The sequence below is a fragment of the Vicugna pacos genome, chromosome 8 (assembly GCF_048564905.1).
Source record: "Vicugna pacos chromosome 8, VicPac4, whole genome shotgun sequence".
Taxonomy (NCBI): domain Eukaryota; kingdom Metazoa; phylum Chordata; class Mammalia; order Artiodactyla; family Camelidae; genus Vicugna; species Vicugna pacos.
In genome coordinates this window covers 28,815,734-28,840,415 of record NC_132994.1, presented here as the reverse complement: position 1 = coordinate 28,840,415, position 24,682 = coordinate 28,815,734, and the positions used below count along the sequence as shown (strand labels likewise).

General features: G+C 34.5%; 1 protein-coding gene across 4 annotated transcripts in view; it reads right to left on the bottom strand.

The window, feature by feature from the left end:
* GRIK2 (glutamate ionotropic receptor kainate type subunit 2) overlaps positions 1 to 24,682 on the bottom strand; it is a 933,693-nt gene that overhangs the window by 215,477 nt on the left and 693,534 nt on the right. For all 4 annotated transcript variants that reach the window (XM_072965660.1, XM_072965661.1, XM_072965662.1 and 1 more), the window contains 2 exons: positions 12,687 to 12,830; positions 9,865 to 9,972 (listed from right to left, as the gene is read on the bottom strand). In XM_072965660.1, coding sequence (XP_072821761.1) covers positions 9,865 to 9,972; positions 12,687 to 12,830 — 252 coding nt within the window. The remainder of the gene's footprint in view (positions 1 to 9,864; positions 9,973 to 12,686; positions 12,831 to 24,682) is intronic.

Below are 24,682 nucleotides of genomic sequence, written 5' to 3'. Positions count from 1 at the left end.
ACATCTGTCTTGAGCAAAGAGTCAAAGTGGTTCTTTTCCAAAGAAGGCCTGGGTGGTGATCATGGGAAACCACACTGTACATTATAAAAAAGTCTTAGTACCATGTAGAATCTTTATCATTAAATAAAGTTGCCTTAAAAAAATTCTTTTTGACACGTAAAAGAATGAAATGAGAACATTCTCTAACACCATACACACAAATAAACACAAAATGGATTATAGACCTAAATGTAAGACCAGAAACCGTAAAACTCCAAGAGAAAGACATCGGCAGAACACTCTGACATAAATTGAAGGAATATTTTTTTGGCTCTATCTCCTAAAACAAAGGAAATAAAAGCAAAAATAAACAAATGGGATCTAATTAAACTTAAAAGCTTTTGCAAAGCAAAGGAAACAAAACAAAAAGACAATCTACTGAATGGGAGAATATTTGCAAATATATGATATATTTGCAAATAATATGATAGCTAAGGGGTTCATATTCAATATATATAATAGCTCATACAACTCAACATCAAAAAAACAACCTGACTAAAAAATGGGCAAAAGAAATGAATAGACATTTTTCCAAAGAGGAAATGCAGATGGGCAATAGGAACATGAGAAGATGCTCAACATCACTAATCATGAGGGAAATGCAAATCAAAACTACAATGAGATATCATCTCACATCTGTCAGAATGGCTATTATCAAAAAGAACACAAATAACAAATGTTGGCAGTAATGTGGAGAAAAGGGAACACTTGTACACCGTTGATGGGAATGTAAATTGGTGCAGCTACTGTAGAAAACAGTATGGAAGTAGTATTGTACTTCCATTGGGCTAAGTATTAACAGGAGAGCATGTCATATAGAACTACCATATGACCCAGTAATTCCACTCCTGGGTATACATCCAAAAAAACTAATTCAAAGAAATACATGCACCCTAATGTTCATAGAAGCATTATTTACAATTGCCAAGATATGGAGACAACGTAAGTGCCTAAGTGTCCATCAACAGATGAATGGATAAAAAGATGTAGTATATATACACAATGCAAAACTACTCAGCCATAAAAAAGAATGAAATTTTGCCATTTGCAGCAACATGGATGGACTTGGAGGGTATTAGCTAAGTGAAATAAGTCAGACAGAGAAAGACAAATACTGTATAATATCACTTATAAGTGGAATCTAAAAAATAACAACAAACCAGTGAATATAATAAAAAAAGAAACATACTGATAGATATAGAGATCAAACCAGTGATTACTAGTGGAGAGAGGGAAGGAGGAAGGGACAATATAGAGGTAGGGAATTAAGAGGTACAAATTATTATGTATAAAATAACCTACAAAGATATATTGTACAATACAGGAACTATAGTCAATATCTTATAATAACTATAAATGGAATATAATCTTCAAAATTGTGAATCACTATATTGTATGCCTGTAACTTATATAATATTGTACATCAACTATACTTCAATAAAAAAAAATTCTTCCCAATAATTAGTTACCTATAACCATATGACCCATATAATTTACCTTGCAGTGTATTTACCATTTCTTTGAGAAGAAAGGGCATCACTGATAGCACTGTTTGAGGGTATTGAGAAGTAGAAAGCAGAAGAAAGGTATTGATATTAATGCTAATTTACACTTGGGAGATATATATTCTCTCCAATTGACTGCTTATACATTGGTGGACTGTATACTTCTCTGTTAACTAGTGCACCCATTCCTTGTGGACAGTTTGCAAGCTCAGGTTTCTCAAGCCCATATGGACCATGAATAGTGGGGACAGAGTTTATTTAACAGAGTAGTTTTCTTACTAAGTGTTGCAGGTAAATCAGACTTTTTTTCCTTCATTTACTTCACCCCTTCCAATGTTAAATTTGTAAATGGAAAGTAGAGATAGTTATTTACATTAGTGTCTAATAATAATATTGTCTAGTAATAATTAACAGTATTGTACCTTCATTGGACTAAGTATAAACAGGAGAGCATGTCAAAGAGAAATGGCACCTGATCTCTCAGTGATAAACATGAAACATCTCATAGCAATGACTATGTCCTGCCTGACAGGGAGAATTAAGAGTAAAGAATAATTATCTGGGAACTGGGTTTTGTTCATATATAAGTGATTTGGCCTATGAGGACAGTGAAAAAAGACCCTCAGTTAATCACTTTTCCAAAACTATCTATCAACCAGTTTACATAGTGTCTGAAATTTCACCATTGGAGAACTACAGCATTAATAGAACAATACATCAATAACTATATAATGATCTCACAGAAATGGATGACCCATCTAAACATAGATTTTTTTCACCATTAAGATTTTTCTTTTTGTTTAGGGCAAAGTCAACCCTAAATATGTTTAAAGAGTTGAGAGACAGGTGGTAGTTTTGATTTTTTTTAATAAAATTTGAATTGATGAATTAACTGTTCTCAAATATAACAATGTGATAATATTCAATTAAGGGTTATTTTTGCAAGGACAAAAATGTAGTTCAGAGATCACTTTGAATTCAAACCAATGCATTACAATTACGTTTAGTATATATGTTTAATTCAAATTCAGTAGTTGAAAGAGAAAAATCAATATTTGGTATTCTCTGATGAGACAAAATAAGCAATTGTGTGCCCTTAATTAAGGTAATTCCACTGATTTTTAAACATAAACATCATGCATAAACAAACAAAACAAAACAAGGAAATAGCAGTACAATTGTGTGGTAGGGCATGCAATGATTCTTTTTAAGAGTTGGACAAATCAAATGGTTAACATCGCCAAAGAAAGACACTAAGGTTGAGTTCTGCCTAGGATGCATTTTTGCTTTTTAAGAAGCAAACAACACATTTCCCACCGGCTTAAAGATTACTGGTCAACATCACCATTAGTGTTGCTTTCCTACAGGGAGGCAAAAGAAATCTCAATTCCTAGAAAAGGGGTCATTGTTGTCATGGGGACCAGGATGTATGTATCAAATGCCATCAAAGAGAGAAAGATAAAAACTGCTATGTATCAGGCATGTACAAATCTTTCAAAAAATAGTTCTCACCTATCTAGTGTGAATTTTTAGATTTAGATAAATTTTGAAGACTGCGAATTCCATTTAGACACCTTTTTCACAGGACGGTAATGATTATAGGATTCTACAGGCAAGAGAAAGGTCGATAGTAAAAGTTTCTAAAGAAATTACTGCTCTTCTTTAAAATATATATATTCTACAAAAAAAAATTTTCTTCAAAAAGCACTTTGAAACATGTTCTGATCCTGGAACATATACGCCTGAAAACTCAGGCAGGCGTGGTTTTAGTACTAATTCTCACTCTCTCCCTGTATCATCAAAATATTTGCGTTTTCAGCAAGAAGCCTATGACTGCTGATAGCAGTTTCTATACTGATAGATGTAAATGCAAACAGTGAATCATCAGAAAGTGCGGATTTTGAAAGTTGAAATGAAGCTTCACTTGAAAGTAAAGTATAACAAATTTAAACTTTTTAAAGGTTTGCCAATATGGATTATCTTGTTTTATATTATTTGTATAAATTCTTAATTTTGTAGAAATTGACAAACATATATCCCATAAGATGGCTTTTTATAGCCACTTTTCTTTTTTCAAGATTTTCCCTAAGGATGCCCAAATTAGAAGCTGATTTTATTATAAAAACATGCTGAAGCAAACACACAGCATGATTGTTTATAGGCCTAAACAATTCCAGGGTCCTCAGCACCATTTCATGGCAGAAAACATATTAGTTTCATCTTTATGGGTTTTTTTCCTGAATTTTTATATTATTAATATAAAAGCCAATTTCAATAAGGATTTATTAGACCTTTCCATTGAGAAGACAGAACATTCTATTCTCCAAGTTCTGTTTTAATATAAATATCACATTTAAGGGACTATCAGCAAAATAACCAGAACAGATAGCAAGCTCGGATGCTACAGAAAGGACAGGAGAGGTACACAAGTATGATTTTAGTTTAACATCTCTATTTAGAAGAAAACATTCTCTAGTACAATAAAAATCCATTTGAACAACCAATGAAGTAGAATAGTAAGAGACTGATTTTTTTTTCTGAGAAAGCACATGATGTACATAGTTATTGCAATGGATATTCAATAAGGAAATTCAATCAAAAATGTGGTAGGATTAAGTGATTTTATTATTGCACTATAGTTTCTTAGAAGTAATTCTTCTTAAAGTCTAAGTGCTTTGTTGTTTTCTTAAATGGCCTCTAGATAGCTCAGCTTGCAATGGAAATGCACCATTATCATGTAGTGTCATCAACTCAGTTCAAACCTATTTTGTTTAAAATCCTTCTAACCGTTTTTGCTCTAAACAGAATCCTTTTGTAAGAATCTTCTGAGTATGTCTTACTATCTTTTTTTTGTTGTTGTTCCATCTGAAGCTGGCCTCTCCTAAAACATAGCTAAGCTTCAGAGGACTAGGTAAGTAAAGTTAAGACATTTCCAATAGTAAATCATATCCTAGTTACATATTTTAAAAAACTAAAAAATTAATGTTAGTGTCAATTATAAAGGAATTTTTGCATTTCCCCATATCAGTTATGTCCACTTTTCTTGGCCATTTTTCATTTTTGTGAATTCTTCCTCTCCTTCCAAATGACTTCAATGATTCCACTGACAGTCTGAATGCACAAATAGATAACAGTCAAACCATGCATGACAACAGACTTTGACCCAGAACTTCTGGAGGAAGCATCCTGGGAAGCCAAACCGTAACCTCTGCACAATCTGCCCAGAAAAGTCAAGGTCAAGATTTGTTCAATAACTGCCAGCTTCCCTTTTTTTTTTTTTTTTTTTCCTAGCCACTCTTTCAGCTCAGGAGCAACAGAAAGACTCAAATAGGTCTTCCAAAACAATCACCCAAGATACCTTGCTTCTTGTTAGCTCACCTCTAGTTCCTTATACCAACAATCTCCAATCAGAGCACATCTGAGGCCTTCCCTTATTACCAAATAAAGCTTTTCTACTCCCTTGCCTGCCCTTGAATCTCTGCCAAATGCAAGTTGCTCCCTGGTTGTAGCAAGCTCTGAATAATAACTTTTGTTTGTTCTCATCTGAATGGTCTTTGTTTATCTCCACACGTAAGCTTAGAGGAAGAAAAAAAGGAAAATTTATAAACAGAATGATACAATTATTTTCATTCTTCGATGTAATATTAGTGTCAGAAAGTGTTAAACTGCACCAGGTAGAAGACCAGATGCGCCACCCTCCTAAGCCCAGATGTCAACCCTGACCCACAGCCCCGGCCCAGTGATTGTTTAACTGCTAGCTATCTCTTCCCATTTTGTTAGTATGGAGAAGAGCTGGAGAAACTGGGGGAGAAAAAAATCCATGTTATTGGAAAATAACGTTGCACCAGACACTTGAGTAAGCATTCTATGTGAAGTATCTCTTAAGAGTCTCATAGATATCCTTCATTCATTCACAGTCAATAAATATATCATGAGGATGTACTTTGTGCCAGACACTTTGCTAGGCCTTGAATATGTAAATACTGAGAAAGGAGACACTCCTCTCCCTGCCCCCACCACCTCACAGGATGTGTATTCTGGCTAGGGACACAGCTTAAAAAAAAAAAAAGCATAAATACACAATTACAGGAAGTGCCAGGAAGAAAAGTACAGGACATAATGAGAAACTTAAATTTGATTAGGCTTAAGGGACCCCTATCTAAGGAAGTAAATTTAAGCTACAACTCCCAGGATGAGTAAGTTAGCCAGGCAAAGGGGATAGGGGTGGGTATTGCAGATCAGGAAAACTCTGTTGCCAAAGTAATAGCAAGTTTTGAAACTGTGAGGAAATGCGAAAAAAGCCAGTGTAGTTGGAGCATAGAAAACACCTAAGAGGGTAGTGAGAGCTGAAGGGGAGAGGTAAGGAATGCATTATAAATCATGTTTGGATCTTAACAAAATAGAATGGAAGTAAATAAATGAGTTGAAATAGGAAAATGACACGGATCATTTTGCTTTTAAAAACATCAGCTAGACGCTGTTATTTAGGGGATGAGTTACAAGGGGATGCAGAACAGAGGCTTGTTCGAGTGCCAAAGTACATGTCCAGGCAAAGGTCCCCTGGCTCTAATTGTAGCAATGGATGTGGAGAGAAATGGAAGAATTCTAAACATATTTTGAAAGTAGAATATACAATGTGGTCTTTGAACTGACCACATTCAGTCAATTCAAGCTCGGAAAATCACTTATTCCAATTTTCCTTTTCTTAGTGTTAGCAGTCCCAATACCAGACTTCAAGAAAGAAACTGCCCTATTATTGCCTGAGGTAGACAAAGTCACCTACTGTTTTATCCCCTTATTCTCCCACCTCTGCGTCAGAGATGGCCCAAGAGCTTGTTTGGACTGATGTGGTTAATTGTGTACGAGGTATCTGTGACTCTTCTTAGACCACGGCTAACTGGGCTGGGTTCCAACCAAGGTCCCTATTGACATAAAGCAGAAAGAATTCACTTTGATCCATGAGCACTATCTAAGTGTAAAGATGTGTCCATAGTAGCATTTTAACCCCAGGCTTACTTCCCTGAATACGTCCTACTTCTCTCTGTTTGTCAGAAACATACCTGCTCCTTCCTGGTTTATCTATTCCATGGTTATAAACATCAGAAGCATGAACTTTATTCCTATTATCTGTTTCAATCCTAAGATTCACACTTCAGAACACAATTCAAAATACATCATTTTAATGACATATAAACAAGATATCTTTCTTTTTAGCACTTATTACTGCCCAATCTTGTATTATAATTTTCTGAATCCATTTATTATTGGCAGGTTTCCTTCACTGGTGTATAGCCTTCATTGGGGCACAAAATAGATGTTCACTGCTTATTTGTTAGAGAATTAAGTGAATAAATGAAATTTACTGGTCAAAGATGACCAAGTCAAAACTAGGAAAAGGCAGTAGCATGAGAAGATAGAATTGGGGAAGTTAAAATTCCTAGCCTTAACTCCTACTAACATGGTATTTCCAGATTCTTTTAGAGACTATGATATTCTCACTTCAGCCTGTCCAAGAGGGAAGCCCTTTGCATTCTCTCTCTCTTTTTTTTTTTTTTTTTTTTAGATGTGGAATTTGGCATGGAGAAGTTGGGTGGGAGGATGAAATACATTCATTTGTTGTGACAGAACTGGAATTGTAATTTAAGCCTCCAGAATCACCACCTATTGAATTTTCCAAAGTGTGAACTCTATCATGGTAGGAACTCTGCCTTTTCAGCTCTGTGTTGGTAACTATATCTTCCAGGAAAAAAATAAAAGTAAGACTAACAAGGCTTGTGAGACTTCATGAGACAAATATTGTTATTACCCCACGATGCGCTTGAAGATGCTGTGTTACTGAGGGATTAAGAAACTTGTCTGTAAGCCCAGTTCTGTCAGAATCTAGTCCTCGATCTCATAACCATTCTAATAAATGACAAAATGAGTACCTTTTGCTACTTAGCAGCACTTTATTCCTACTGAGTCAAAGTCAAGTCTGCCACAAATGGCATTTCCAAAATTATTTCCACTATTTTTAAGATCTGACTAAACCAAATCCCACCTCCTTCTTTTACCTGATGACTTCATGTACTAATTTTCAAAGATATTGAAACCATTTGATACAACCTCTTAATTCCCTTTCTCTCTAACTTACTTTCACCCACTCTCAGTACTTCATCTGTCTTCTCAGGAGATTTGTGCCAATGTCTTTCTAATGTTAATTTCCCCTACTAATTTTTTTTCTCCGGTGTTTGATTTCTACCCTTATAATTGGCTCCTCCCACTTTTGCCACCTGGTTCCACATTTGCTTCTTAAAAACATAGTCCTAGTGTTCTGCTATACTTTGAACTAACATTGCTGAAGGTTCAGTTAATACCTTTGTCACTGTTTATTCATCTTTCACTTTCACTTTTATGTAACTTTTAAATTCAGGGCTCCATACTAAAATTACTCCAAACTATATCTTCCCAAGCATAGGCCTCCTGGCTGTTCTGTCTTTGAACTTACATTGTATACCAAGACCAAGATATTGCAAATATCTTGACAAGGTGTTCACTGTATGACACCACCCAGCATTTTAGCTGTATTTCCCACTTCTACTGTATGCGTGTGTGTGAGATCAAATCTCTTTCTCTATATTGATACTTCTTTCTGAAATTACTCAATCTCTACCAATCAATAATGCTCCATTATTCGAAGGTAATTCTAAGCACCTCATATACTGTGACTCTCCTTAATTACACCTTTTATCAGAAATATACTTTCATTACTCTTTTGAAGCTTGAAACAGACTTTCCACTGTATTTATTTTAAAATGTGTATCATCTGATCCCTCTCTATGAAAAGCCCCTGGAGCCCCTTAAGGATAAGGACTGTGTGTAATTAATTTATCAAAACAAATTTTCAAATTTCAGAGGAGAACACAAAATATTTATGAAATGTCAGGGCAACACATATAACTCACATCGTTGTATCTTGTTTATCAATATCACCTCAGAGCCCGGAGAAAGCTTCTTTAATATTTTCTTTATTTTGAGTCCAAGATGGTAACATGAAGACCATCATTATTTTTATGTTGATGTGTTGAAATACAAGCAATAGTCAAAGCTCATCCTAGTGACTTGGGTACTTCCAAAAAATGAGGTAATAACATCCCCAGTAAACACTGGGATAAACCCACATAAGCTGACTAAACTCCATCATTATCAATCCCAGTCCTGGGTACAGACCAATGTTCTCATCTTGGAAGCAAGGTTGTTAAGAAGTGACAGCCTCATGAATTTTTAGTTCCAGTTTACTAGACAAGATTTCTGATTTTGCATGGTCTTGTCAAAAGGGTGCAACCTGAAACTCTCAATGAAAAGAGGTGATACTTTTATTAACTTCAGTCACCAGTTGGTCATGATACACGTCTTGCCTTGACAACATAAAAAATATGTGTTTTCTCTCTCCTGCATCATTTGAATCCACATTAATATAAGCTGTTTTCTCTCAGGCTAAAAGATCCTTTCTTTTGACTCAATTTCCTTCCTCAGTTTCCATCTATGAATGTTTCCCCATGTTAAATTGTTCGATAAAATACAATTTTCTATCTTTGAAGCAATACTATCTCAAACAGAATTTTTTCTCAAGTTTTTCTCAAAATATCTTTTTAACCTGTAACTTTCAATGAATCCATCAGAAAAATATCTAAATGCATATATTACAAATATAAGCAAAGGATTATACTAAAATGTTCTTAAAGTAAGCATACAAATTCTATAAGCATTTCCTGTACTTTCCCTCAACTCCTATAAATAGAATCAAGAAAGACAAATCCAGCGTAATGTGTTACATTTGTGTTCACATCTAATTTACTTGTGTACGGTAATTCAGACATTTCTCTTAAATTTGACCCAGCAGTAGAAACACGTTTTAGTGTTCAGTCCTTTTGCATGGTTTGACTAAACAGGGAAGTCTGTGCAGGCACGAGTGTTTATAAGCTGGCTATACAAAGACTTACATTACACCAAATAATTTCTAATTATTATATCAAACCTTTCAGCTAATTAAGGCATTGATATATGTTATATATGTAATATAATATATGTTATATATTAAATTAAGATTATATATTATATGAAAAGCATCAGAAAAACCTGATGAGAAAATAAAAACATTCCAGTTATCTTAGGACATCCTTTATCTTTGATCCCTAATTGTCAGTTATTATATTCAATATAATGAATTGAAGATGTATTTCTTAGAGTTACTCCAGAAAGTTAAATGTCAATGAATTTTTTTTTCTTCATTAGGATATATTTTACTTAATAAAGTAAATAAACTGGATGCCTCAAGTACCTTTTCCAGACCTTCTTCCTTGAGGCTGATCACATCCAAATCAAAATCTGTTCGTAAGCCATTGGTTTTGTTGAAAGTTATTCTGCCTGTGAGGCCTTCCCAATGAGCCTAGGGGAAAACAAACAAACAAAAACCATAGATTAGTCAATAATAAAGAAAGAAAGGTAAACAGTTTTCCAAAAAAAATTAGGAAACATTATCTTCGTTACTTCTCATAAATTTACATTCTGCACATTTTTAATATTTAACATGTTTTATTCTCTTCTGAACTTTGAAGGAAGTTTTTTTTTTCTAAATATGGTATTATAGTCTCAATTTATTGTAAATTTTTCATTTTAAATAATGTACTTTGCAGGTGTAACTTTCCTTTATGAGAAATTTGAGGAATATGTCTTAAATAGCAAGCCTCTTTTAGCAGAGCGAGTAGAATTTGGTCACTTATTATAATATATGAGATAGTAAATATCTCAAATAGAACTGCTATTATAAAATACCACTGCTAACATCAGACTAAAATGAAAATAAACATTTCATTACAATGAAAGAAACTGAATCTAGAAAAAGCCACCTTATATTATTTTAATTATACACTTTCCACTAAGAATAATTAACTGATTAATTTATTTTACCTTACATGAGACTGGGAGAAATGTATCAAAATTCCTTCACATTCAGCTACACTTCCTGTAGAAGGATCTCACCAGGTGGAAGGAAGTGAGAGTATAATAATCTAGCTATACAATGGATTCATTCCTCAAAGGTGAGCAAATATTGCTGATTTTTTTAAATATAAAAAAGATTTTGCATTTGGCCCAAGTTAGATGTTTCATATTATTTGTCATTTGCAAATAGCTTGGAAAAATAGTTATATATGAAAAAGTTAAACCATGTAACATAGACTCTCAATTATGTTTGAAAGAATACATACCGAGAACAAAATAAGTGAAACCCAGGACGTTGATGGTAACATGTCAATAAGGATTACAAATGGGTATCGTTATTACTACATTTCTTAGGCTCCATGTGTCTCTTAGATATTTATTTGTAGGGATTCTAAAGTAGTTTTAGATTAATAAATTACAAGTAAAATAGAAAAAACGATAATATATATCTCTATGCATATTGCAACAAGTCAACACTGAGTTTAAAACGTGTTAACAGGTCTACAATAAGAAAGAGAAAAAAATTTAATTCAGTTTCTTCCAAAGGCAATAACTGCAGGTGGTTAACAAAACTGCATATTAGTATAAAAATAAGCCATGGGACCAAGAAGTACAGAAGCAGAAGTGTAGAGTAGTAAAACAAATCTGAGCTAAAGCCAGCACGAGGAAATGTACAGCAGGTGAAATTGTGCAACTAATAAATCCATCACATTTCAATTCTGAACTTTCCAGAAACCAAAGCAAAGAAGAAAATATGATGAAAACACAACATACATGATGTGTAATTTATGACGTTAACAATTGCCCAGGAGAAGCACAGCTTTTCCTGGTACTGAGGCCTGACATAAATGTCTCTTTTTGGTCCTCAGAAGGGCGCCCCTGTGTGATTTAGTGGACAAGGTCCCCAATAACACCCTACAAGAAATGCAATAGTGAGCTTCATACAACAGCTCCTTATAGGGCTGTCTGGCACATGTCTCAGTTGTCAAGTGCTGCCTTCAGGAAGAGCTTGTCTTCAACTAGCCACATCTGTCCGCTACGTTTGCAGCCCTCCGATGCCTAGTTTTACACCAGAAGTAAATGCAGGATGCGGCGCGATAAAAAACGGCATGATCTTCGGGAGTGTCATTTCACCTCTCTGAGAGCTCAGTAACAAGTAGACAAGGAAGATTCATGGGTATTCTTCGCCAAGGACCTAAAGATTCTTAATTATGATCTTATTTGCACTTTTACCTTCATGATGAATAATTTATTACACGATGAGCTGATGATTTCTTCTAAGACATTGATGAAAAAATCTTCTACGGCAGTAATATCTGTGACTTTTCACAGCAAAGATTAAACTTTAATAAAACTTTTGTATGAAAATTCCTGTTGCAATCAAATACAAAATAGCCTTAGCTGACAAAGGAATTTCTTTCGGGATAGCAAGAATGGGAAGTACGGGAAGAATATGAAGAATGTGTGTGTGTGTGAAGTGAGTGTGTGTGTGTGTGTGTGTGTGTTCTCTTTAAGAGCTTTCCGTTTTTTTCTCACTATGGGAACGCTTGATTTAAAACTCTAACAGACACAATTAGAAATGATATTCAGCCATAAAAATGGTTGTATTATACAACACGAAGTAGACTTTGCACTTTTATGAATGCATATATTCTGTTTTATGTTAACTCTAATACAATTAAAATAACTAGACGTTATTTTGAGGAACCGTAGCTCTAAAAAACAATTCTTTAAAACTTACAAATTGGGTGTAGTTTAGTGTAGTGCAAATGGCATTCATATTAAAAATTAATTCCCTATTTTGTGGCCTGCAACATAAACATTCTTTAAACATCTGTGTCTCCACATACACAAAAAGTAACACACATAAAGATTCAGAAAGGTGAAAACTTGAAAACTAATAATGTCATAAATGACAGGTCACTGATTTTCATATTTACACAATCGTAGGTATTTTGTAGGAAATCCATTTATTTGTTATGTATTTTTTTCCCTTTGTCCATATTATTTAGCAAAAATGTTAATTTTGCTTGTATGGGGGAAGAGAGAAAGTTTAATTTAAAAGATAAGAGTAAAAGGCCACCTGTCAGGAAAACTGCAAAAATCTCAGTTCAGTCAGTCTGAGGACAAGCAAGACAAGACTTGCTTCTCCTGACTCACCTCTTTAATTAGGCTCATGAAGCGGGTCCCGAAGCGCCAGGGTTTGTGCCGATTGCACTGTAGGGAGCTGACTGTCATCTGGGGAAACTGCTGGACGCCCACAGACACCACGTGCACAGCATCGTACATGAGAGCAGCATCGGTCTGAAAGCCGAGACAAAAGGAAAAATGGAGTCAATGCAACATGTGAAGCCCGTAAGTGATCTGGAAATGCAAAGAGAGAAAGAGTGAAAGAAATAGCCAGTTTTTCTTTTTGCAAGGGAGAAAACAGTCTCTCCATATGGTGTGGTTCTCTTAAATAAGATAACGTGATCATGTCACTACACGGGCTCCAGTAGAACTTCTGATCTACCCTCCCTTTCCTGAAGTGATAACCCAATTTCAGACCATCCTAGTTTCTCTGTTGAAGTAGGAAATGTGTAAGAACATTAATTATTTCATTTTTTTGTCACATCCTCTGTCTGTAGCTTACTCTGCCCCTCTACATGCATGCCCGTACGCAGGTACACACACACACACACGAAATGCAATTGTGAACATTTTGAATGATAACATAAATTACATATTAAACTTAAGAATAAATAAGTAAATAATTTCCTTGTATAGGAAGAAAAGAAGAGGTTTGAAAGGAGAGTCACTCAAAAAGGTTAAAGATACAAACCCTAATTTTGTCTTCAATTCAGCTTTTCAAAAGGTTCAATCTCAGAAATGATGCCAAAGTTTTGAATCTCAATACATGTGTTAATCCTTTTTCAAGAAACTAAGCTTAATCCCCTGTACTATTTTCTTTTCTCAAAATTTCCATATGAATAAAAGTTCATTTTGGCTTCTCGAGTAAAGCGAATACGAATTCTACTGTGCTTGCACCTGCTCAAATGACCGACCGCTTTAGAGGTGGATGATTAAAAATAAAATGTTTATAAGTCATAACAAACCAGAGGCTCAGTGACTGTCAAGTGCTGTGTTAAATGGACCCTCACATTGTGTTCGACGGATCGATGCCAGGCTCACTACCTACAGAAGAGAGCCACACTGACAATGCTGCTAGCAATGAACTTTGGGCCATCTGCTTGGCATGCTTCAGAATAAAAGCATGTATTTCCTCTTCTCATTCACACAATTAGTGAGCTGTGAAATGAATTCCAAAATGAATAGGAACCCTGTAGATTATGGCGTTTGCTACAATACAATACAAAATGAGCACACACGGTGGCTTTCATGCAAATGAATCCTAAGGAACTTTACCACATAAAGTGGAAGATGGCTAAAGAGCGCAATGCAATGACAGAACATAATAATGCCATTTTATAGTTCATCAGTCTTTGGGGAATGCAGCTCAGATTCATAACCTGCATTGGTAAATATCAGCTGACTACTTTCATATCCTCTGATGGCTGCAGAGTGAAGACCAGAACAGACTGGATACAGGCATATCTCATGAGCCTGAGGGTCAGGCTGATACTTGTCTTAACATTCAGAGGACCTATTTTACAGACCACACAGGTGATCATCAAAAAGTTACTCAGATATGAAAGACATATTTGATTTTAAAAGAAAATGACTTTTTAGAATATATCACTGCCCACAAATGTGTAGAGATACGAACACTTTCAGCTACTACTAGAGGGAAGATAAAGGGTAATTTTGCAAGTTGCACCACAAGGGAGTTTTTAAAAAATATTCAGTTTCTTTCTAACCCAGTCATTTCTCTTCCTGGAATTTGCCCAGGGAAAATCAAAGATAAGAACTAAAGCTACATACATTATTTATTTTAAAAAATAAAGAAGCGTGGAAACCTATTGAAGGTTCAAAATAAGGGCACACAATAAAATCACAATAATATTTTATATAAACATTAAAAATCATGTTTTCAAAACTAATCAGATGAAAAATTGCATGTGATACGATGCTAAGTGTAAAAATAGATTATACAGAACTGTATTTCCATCATAAACCATCATATACATCTTTATGAGTACTTAATATATTACTAACTTATTTAATCCTCACAATAATGGTTTAATTACAAAGATTGATATTGTTCCCATTTTATAAATGACAAAACCAAGGTTGAGAGAAGTTAAGTAACTAACCAAAGTCACACAGCTAAGAAGTGGAGAGGTCCAGATTCAAACAGCCTCTCTACTCATAGTAAATATTCTTAAACATCATACTACATATTATATGAACAACAACAACCAAAAAAAAAAAATCAAAAGGAAGAAAATACACTGAAATGATACTAATGATTACTCTTGGGAGTTAACCGTGAGTAGAATTTTTTTTTTCCTTTTTATTTTTTTACAGTTTTTTAAGATGAAAGTTTACTAAATACCTCTGCAATTATTCCTGAGATGGAAATTTTGATCTATTGCCACAAAATAACTAAAAGAACACAAACTGTGACATTCCTACTATCCTGCCATGACTTACGGACTTACATGATCTTATGTGACTTATATGAAAGTCCTAGAATGGTAACCTTATCTAAAACTAACAGTGCTAGGAAAAAAAAAAAATTTGCCTAATTAAGAAATTTGAAAAACATTTTTGGTACATAGGTTCAACTTCAAGATCAGAGGATATACTAGTTGGTAATAAAACAATCTATATGTGATTTTTAAATGTAGTTATAAAAGGAAGACAATAATTATTAAACTATAAGATAAATACTAGAGAAAACTGTAAATAGTTAAAAAGTTGGTGATTAAATTTCCTCTGGAATTTCCAGTTTAAAATATGTTGATTTATTATAAATCAAAGAATAGAACTTCTGAAACTACCCTCTATGATATTTCCATCTGCTTGTGGTGATTTTCTTGTCCTACTTTCAGACTAGCTGTTTTATGTGATAATATGGAGTTGTTTTCCATTTAGACTTGATATCCTGTCAGATTTACCTTTCCTGTCTTCTTTGCAAAACTGTACATATGTAAATTCTTTCACCTTTGAAAAGTTTTGAGAAAACTGATTTATCAAAAATGTTTTTTCTTATTTTCATAAGAATGCATATGCTTGAAAACTTGCCTTAATTTAGTATTATTGCTAGTTAATGTTCATTCAGTATTTACAATGGGTAAGGCACTCTCTTTAAATCATTTCCTTTAATTCTCATAATCATCATGCAGTTGGAAATTCATTGAATCTGTATAAAAAAGGGAATGGAAGCAGAGAACAGTTAAGTAACTGGTCTAAAGTCGTAGCCTATAGGGGTAGAGCTGGATTTGAATTCAGACCGTTTATCCAGAATTGACATCCTCTCTCTAGTTTTTTTTTTTTTCCTCAGTGCTCTACATTTAATAAAGCAAAACCTTTTTAAATTATTTTGAAGTTACAAAATATAAGAAATATCAATAAGCACTTGAATACATTATATAAATTTGATAAGCAGTAAATATTCACAGAATGAAGATATACTGCAAAGTAAGAAAAGGGAGGGATTGTGAAGAATTGATAAATATTAATTCACAAAAAAAGAAATACATGAATATATGGGATTGAGTCAATAATAGGTTAGTTAGAAAGTTAGTAACGTTAACTAAGAACAATGTCATGAAAGAAGTAGATTTATTTTATACAGTTGCTGCTCACTAGATTTTCAAAAGGCAAAAGTCCGAGAATCTCTTTCAAGATCAAGCTTGAGGGAACATCTCAACTCCCAGCTCTCAGTTGTGGAGTTTGAGCTGCTCCTGCCAAGTCTTCCACCCTCTCATACTGACTCTACAATCCTTTGCCTTGACTCTTCTCTTGATGGAAAATAGGAGGAAAGAAGGGAGGAGTAGAACAGAAGAAGAGAAAAGTACAGGCTAATTTCTTTGTCATCATTTTTGTAATATTATTATTACTACTGAGTTACATTGCATGCTTACTCTATACCACACAACTGCATCAATTTCTTTACATGCATCTCACAAAGACTCAATGTTTTAGGTGACATGACTATTATTATTTTGGAGAGGAGAAAACTGAAGCTTAGAAAGGTTCAACTAATCCTCTCAAGGACTCATCATCTCGAGAAACAAGACTCAGGAAACAAGATTTAGGCAAAATTTAGCTCTTAGAATTACTGTCCAAGCTATCATAACAAGACCCTGGCAAAAAGAGACTCAGAAACAGAACTTAAAAACAAGATTCAGGCAAGGCTTAATTCTTAGAACCACCATCCTAACCACCATAACCATAACCTAAACCATATTCCTACTGAAACAATAACAGGCAATGGAGGGAAACTGATGGCAGCAGGTCTCATAGTTTTGAAGGCTCTGCTGAATACCAGACAATTATGTCCCACAGAGAGTATGTCTCTTAACTGAGATTCAAATAAAAGTTCATTTGGCTCCAAATCAGACTTTTTCTTTGTACATCACAGCTACCTCTTAAAAAGAGCTTAAGAGTTAAACATGACTATAATTCAACCAATTAAATTTAAATGGACTATGTGTACAATTTGGTTATTAAAATCCATAGGAAGGGGCTAAATAACGTTGTAGTCATCCAGATTCTAAACTACAAAGACAAAAGTTACGCAGAGAGAGAGAAAAAAAAAATCATCAACAAAGACAAAACAATGTTCTATTTTCTCTCTTTCAAGTATAATTACTCATTTATATATAAATAGATCACACTTATTGGAAAGCTAGAATATCTGTTCACCCTGGGAATACAGCCCAGAAGGACGCTCAGTCTAGGGAGGAACAGACAGAGCCAAGTGTGGACTTCCACGCTTCATGCTCGGTCAAGCATCTATCAGTAGCAATAGGAGCCCCCTTGAGGGCCATCTCCAACTAGATTTGAGTTGGAACTCTATTTTACTTGCCAAAATAAGTTAGTTAACCTACAAAGAATGTCTGCCGGCCAAAAACTTGTTTTGCAAACCTTTGAAAATGTGCAATATAGTCCTACACATTTCAGTAAAACTACAGTGATCTTTTTAAACAGGTGGCTTTGAAAAATCTCAAGAAGTGCCTTCTCATATATTTTAAATATGTGTTAACCATTCCCTAACTTATTGCTGGGTTTATCTTATACCTGGAAAATTACTTTTAGGCATAGAGTGTGTAATAGGAATGCAGGTGGAAGAGTGACAAATGCTAATTTCTGTGGTTGAGTTATTGCCCCAGGAATTGGTTTAGTCACCCAGTGCTATTCCTCTGTCTCAAATAATCTCATGTCTGACAGGACTTTAAAGTATTGAAAGAACAGTGAAATATAAGTATGCTTACATTTCTTTTATGCTCTGAAAAAGTCCACTACATATTTTTAAATAATTGAGGAACTAGGGAAATTAGATGCCCTCAAAAGTTTCAAATGGTAAAAATTACCATTTTTATATATTTTTTATTTTGGATATATAATTGAAACATCCCTAAATATACAAAAACAGGAATAACAATGGATGTTGTAAATAGTTAAAATATTTCTATGTACTTAGATTTCATCTTCAGAAGAAGAATCTGGTACTGAGCAGTTATTACCAAGCGTGTCCATTTTGAGTGCATATGTCATTTCAGTTTCTGATCATTCTAATCATCGCTAAACATTTTCTTTGTGAAGTTCTGGGATAGATGTTCTGGGATAGATGTTCTAGGAGTTATAAAAAAATAAAGCTTAGTTTTTATTTGCATGAAGGATGAAACAGTTAGAAAGGAACAATTCTGAACTACATATGATCATAGAAGAGAATATTGGTACATAAAATCTCCCAGATATACTAAAGGCTTCTCTTAGCAAAAAGCTATCAAAGGTATTTATCTTCCTTCCCAATGGGGAGGCACTCTTTTGGAATGTGTTTAACCAGGGAGCATGGCTTTTGGGTACCCCACTGAATTTTGACTGGGAGAGCTTGGAATACAGACAGCCTTTTCCTATTTATTTTCTCCCTTATGCCAAGCAGAGTTACAGTTGTAACAATGTAATTCTGCTAAAGCATATTTTGCATATTTGGGCTCTTGACTTGGGCTCCAAATACACCCAATACTATATTTAATAATTTACTTTTAAATGTAACTGCTCTTAAGAGTGATGTGATATATGATCATATCTTAATTGTAGTGATGGTTATATGAGTGTATACTTAAGTCAAAACTTATCTAATTGTACAATTTAAATATGGGAAGTTTAGAGTACATCAATTTTACTCCAATAAAGCTACTAAAAAAAAAAAAAAGAACTGATGGTGTATTTTTCTGGGAAGGTGGTTCATAGATTTCATTTTATTCTGGAAGTATCTAGAATCTTCACAAACTAAGCATCAACTGATTGTTATTTGCTCTCCTCCTTGAACATTCTAGTTTTTATAAAACTGTTTATGCTTTCTCACTTTTTATCTTCCTTTTCAGACACAAGCATCTTTTGGATAATAACCATACCTATCTTTCTAATACTCCGCATAGTATCCCATATGATGCCTTGCCCATAGTAAGTGTATAAAACATTCACCAACAAATTAATGAATTCAACCAAAAAGTTCATTTAAACTGTAAAATAAATAGATAGTAGGAAGCTCTGAATAACAATCACACTTTGCCATCTAGCTGGAATGTGTTACCTCCCAGAGGTACAGTGAACCAAATCTGCCAGCAGCTCAGAGCTGGGAGGAATGTGAGTGCAGCCTCTGTCCCGTTTCTAAATGAATTTATAGTAACAGTTCTGTGAACACATTTATCTTTCCATTAAATAAATGCAGGCAGGTCCCCTTTGAGATCTGAATGTTAGCTGGCAGGTGGCAGATCCATTCTGGAACTCCTACGTCTCAGATTTTGCTCATTTCTGAATTCCCATCTGAAGTATAGTGCATAGCACAAAGAGCAGCATGGTCTAATAAATGGAATTTAAGCTTATGAATCCTGGCTCTTTCATTGACTTCATCTTCCATCTAACACAAATAATCAAAAAAAATTTAAATCCCCTTTGCTTGGTTTGCTCATTTTATAATTGGAAATGAAAAATGATGATCTATCATATCTACCCCCATTGCAAAAATCCTTCCAAAAACCAGATAGTTCCAAGAGAAAAACAATTAGAAATGTTGATTCTTTGATTAGGAGAAGTGAATACTGAGGATGGTGGGGAAAGGGTGCATTCTGACCTCTGGAGCTCCCTGGCACAATGAGCACAAGCCTAACGGGGACAGAGAATTACCCTCCACTCTGAGCAAGGCTGAGGGTCACACATGGACGGCAGGCTGGTGCTCACTCTACGGGCTGGCACACTGCAGCCAGCGCTCTGCCCGGCACAGAGCAGGTGCACGGTGGCTGCTAACTAAACTGAGGGACTGAAGAAGAAATGCCCTCAGAGCCAGTCGGGAGCCAATTGTCAGAGACAATTCTCCCAGTTACACTGCAGCTGCCATTATGCTTACTGTGTTGCCGGCTCTTTGTACTACTCTGAAACGCAGTTCTTTACCAGCAGCTGCGTGGACTACACAGACTGCATGAGATAATACATGAGAGCAGTCTGCACACTCCCTGGCTCATGGTGCACAGGCAGGTGTTAGATGACGATGATGCTGCTCACCAGAAGAGCAGTAATCTCTTCAGGATGGATACTATCCAAAACAAGGAACCAGTTTAGCAAGTATAATGTTTCAACCTTCCTGCACCCACTGTTAGCCTAAATGAGGGAACAGGCCTCGTGCTGTTCAAGAAAACTGATCAAGTTCTGGAACTCGAAGGAGCGGGAAGGAAATTATCACACAACAACAACTTGATCCCTATAAAATGTGGTGTGTACACAATGCTGCAATTCAGAGCTAAAAAAAAAATTACTGAATACACACACATTACCTAACAAGTTTAGAATTTAAATATAAGTGGTAAAATATTACAATATCTTGCATTTCTTGCTAATCAAAGGACTGGACAGATAATTACACACCAGCAAATGTGAACCTGGACAAATCTGCCTTGTAATTTTTTCTAGTCTTCAGTTTCTTCATCTGTAAAAGGAGGGGCTAGAACCAGGTGGATTTTAAGGTGTCCTGTGGTTTACATTTTTATTCCTAGAAAACTCACTTTTCATTCTGATTTATATTGGCCTTTGTAGTACAATTATAATCCATATTTATCTCTCTCCTCCTCGTAATTTGTTGTTTTGTGTGCTTTTTAAATAAACTTTTGTATCAACATTTCATACAAATGTATAAATAAGAGAAATCAAACCTCACTTTTCTTTAAGCCATTTTCTGTGTTCATACTCTACCCAAGTCCTGCCTGGTCCAATGATACTTGCCAATACTTGTATTATATATTCTTTGTTGTTTGAACTTCACTGTTAAACTTCTCACTCACCTTAAAACCCACCCTGGCTTCCTGATACTTTGCAGAGAAAAACTAAAACTCTTCCTCTCTTATCCAAAGTCATTTACTAATATCCCAGGATTTTATCATCTTTTGTCCCTCTTCAGCCAGTCAGAATATGGATATGTCTACTCTTCATGCTCTTTAACTAACCAAGGTGATTCCCGTATCACAGATTAGTTAAATAAAAGGAGATTTCAGAAACTGCATGATGAGAGACCTTTAAAAGGAATTGGATTTGTGCAGCTACCAGTATGGCATTCAGTACCCATGAGGGCTAAAGAGGATAACAGCTTAAGGGGAAGATAAAAAAGGAGAAGAAGGGAAAAGAATAGAATAAGTTTAGCCACACAGTCAAATTGATGATTTAGGAAGAAAATTCAAGTTCAGCAATGCTTTGAGGATTAGGCAAATGAAACAGTATTGGATGACAGTGTTGCTAGGGTTCAGAAAAGAAATGTCCTGGGCCACGATAATGCAATGAGTGATTAATGCATCTGTTTTTTGGTGTTCCTGTAAATCTGTGAATTTGAAAAAAATGCTTATGTCTCTTCAAACCAACGCTCTGTCTTAAGCTGAAAGTCTCCCCACCCCACCCCCCAAAAATAGTGACAACAAATTGACTTGTTTTGAACAATCAGTCTGAAATATGGTCAATGTTAATTTTGACAGTAAGAGTTTTCATTGGCTCTTTAAGTTTTTATTATACAATTTTGGGCTGTCATTTTCTTTAATAATGGCCAACAAGATAATTTTACAAAACAGCATTATCTCTGTAAGCTTTTAGAGCCTCATAATGTATGAAATTCAGTCCATGGAGTTTTACCATTACAATTGTGAAAGCTTCGGGAGATGACTATTTTGCATTCTTTCCAAGAATTATATGTATTTACTGTGAACGTTTTCTATATAATTTTCTTTCTTTCCTACATCTATCTTTAAAATGCACCATTTCCCAAGCAGAAAATCCTATTTGTTTTTACTGCCACACTTTCTAAACTACTTTAAACATTTATATACAAATTCCAAGATGTTTAGATGTTTCTCAAACACCATGTAGAGAAACTCTTCACTTTTTAAATATAAGTGATTAAGGAACAGCTGTGAAGTAGGTAAGAAAATGCCAACAGGTTTTCAATTAAAAGTTTCATTTAACTAATGTAATTATTCTTACCTAATTAAATTTTTCCACTAAGATCAGTTCATTGAGATGTCTCATTCTCTTTTAAAATGCTCCATGAAGCTCGTACTAACGTCCATGAACCACACTGTATTGATGAGATTGTTAATGAACTCTCTAGCAACAATGCACTGGCCTTAATAATTTAGGTCCTGTTAAATCTTGTCTGCTTTTTACCACATTTTGAACTGCTATTGATTAGAGAAGAGTCAATATCAAGGGGAAGTATTCTTTGCGCTTTCAGCTGGTGTCCAATACAACCAATTATCCTGATATTTGGAGCTCAAATTAGCTTCTTGCATTTAAAAATTTATATTCATCAATATTGTTTATATTTACTTTTTCAATATAATGAGTTAAAATTGATTTTTTTATGCTGTTAACAGACTGATTCTTTCTACATTGAGATCCAGGAATATGCAAACCAAAAATACACTAGAAATCAGGGATTTGAGTTAAAATGTTCATGTAAACACTAATTCCAAATGCCTGTAAAAATTGAGAATCCAATATGTCATATATTATTTACCTAAACCAAAAATTAAATTATCATAAAGATCTATTTTAAACATGATTTCAAGAATAATGTGAAAATTGGTACAGATATTTCTGGAAAAATAAAATGGTACGCAAACAAATCATATTAATGTGTCCTTTACAACTTTTTATGTTCTTACTGTGTGCTGAGCTTTTTCTATTGTGCTTATTACTCTATACAAAATTTTAATAGTAACTTCTCATAGAAATGTGAAAAAGTAAAAGTTTCATAGAAAGCTAATGGGAGTTAGAGCTTTAGTTTTATAACCTTTTAGTCACAATTGGAAGTCATGTTATCTTTCTTAGCTTCATTTTCCTCATCTTTAAAGTAAGTGAAACAGTAAAGTACTTCACATGGTAAGGATCAAGTTGGATAAAGTTAGAAAAATGTGAACTATAAAGCTCTTTAAATATGTTATAAATACAGAGGGAAGTAACTGAGAATTCCTAGTATTTCAGCACAGAAAATATCAACTTAGATCAGGAAGTGATCTCTGAGGAAAAAAATAAGGATCAATTTGCATATTTGCATTTTAGTGTACCTTAGATTCTTAACTGGAAGATTCCCTGTCCATTCACTACTTTAGTTAACCTGATTATTTCCTACTTTAAAAATACATTGATTTAACTACTTATTGTTTTATTGCCATGAGGAGATGCCTTTGCCTGCACATTCTTGGGTGTCTTGAGTATCCTTTTTCACCTATCGACATATGCTCTCCCAATTATCTTTTTTTCATTTGTCTCTAAGTGCTTTACAGTTTGAGCCACTCATTCAATAATATTTATAAATATTATTGTGTTACTGACATCAAACACGTTATGAGTTTGGGCAATAAAACCGGGAAATCAAAAATGATTTAGACCTTTGAGGTATTCATAGTAGGTGGGTGGGACCAACAAGTAAATCAGCCTTCTTAATATAATGCCATATGCTGGGGAATGTCGGGGAGCCCAATTTTGTCTGGAAGTGCCTATCTACTGATATGTTAGAAAGTAGCTATTGTTTGAATGATTTTTCTAATAACACCCATAGCTTCAAAAAACAAAAGGAGTAGAAACAAGCTAAGAAAACAAAAGTTGGAAAAAATGGTGGGTCAAGTGATAAGGTCAAATCAGAATTCTCAATAGTTTTTTTTTAATTATACTTTATTCATAATCTGAGACTCCTAACATCTCCTTTCAAGACATTTAGAAAACGCTTGTTCTTTAATGAAATAGATATACTAAAGGATTTTCTCAAAGCCTTTATGTGTCATTTTGTCTTGTAACTGATCAAAATAAAAGACTGAAAGAGTAGAACATGAAACTCAGAAGACCAAAAATATGATTCTGATTAAATCACAAAACATCTCTGATGGGAATCTATTGTTTTGCCTCCTCAGTGTCTCTTCCTATGACAGAAGAACTCTTTACCCCTTGCATCTATTCCCTGACCCAAACTCCTAGCTCCAGGTGTTGTAGGCCTGATAACAACCACTGCTTCAGACACATCCAAGTGACACAAGCTTAACTTAAATCCTTTTGAGAAAGCCATTGGGAAAGAAGCACATTCTTTCTCTGGAAGCTCTGTATCAGTGGATGGATATAAACCTTGATGTCACCTCTGCACCTTTGTCTGAGAATGTAGTCAATACAGACAAAAAAAGAGGTGAGAGATGGAGAGAAGCCAGTTTATGACTTTCTTTATGCACCTAGATCCAAGATACTTGAAGACATTATCCTGTACTTTACAAGCTAGAGAACCAATATGCTTTCTTTTGGCTATTCACTAATTTTAACGGAATTTTAGACAACTGGAACTGAAAGAATCTTGAATAATGCAGTTTTAGGCTTTGGATTCCTCAAGGCGAAATGAGATTACTACTTCTGTCTCCTCTTAGAGTTGGGATATTTGTTTACAAAAATAGGAAAATACATGTAAAAGCAGGCCATATACTATTATGCACATGAAAATACTAGAAAATGTAATAGTTACATTA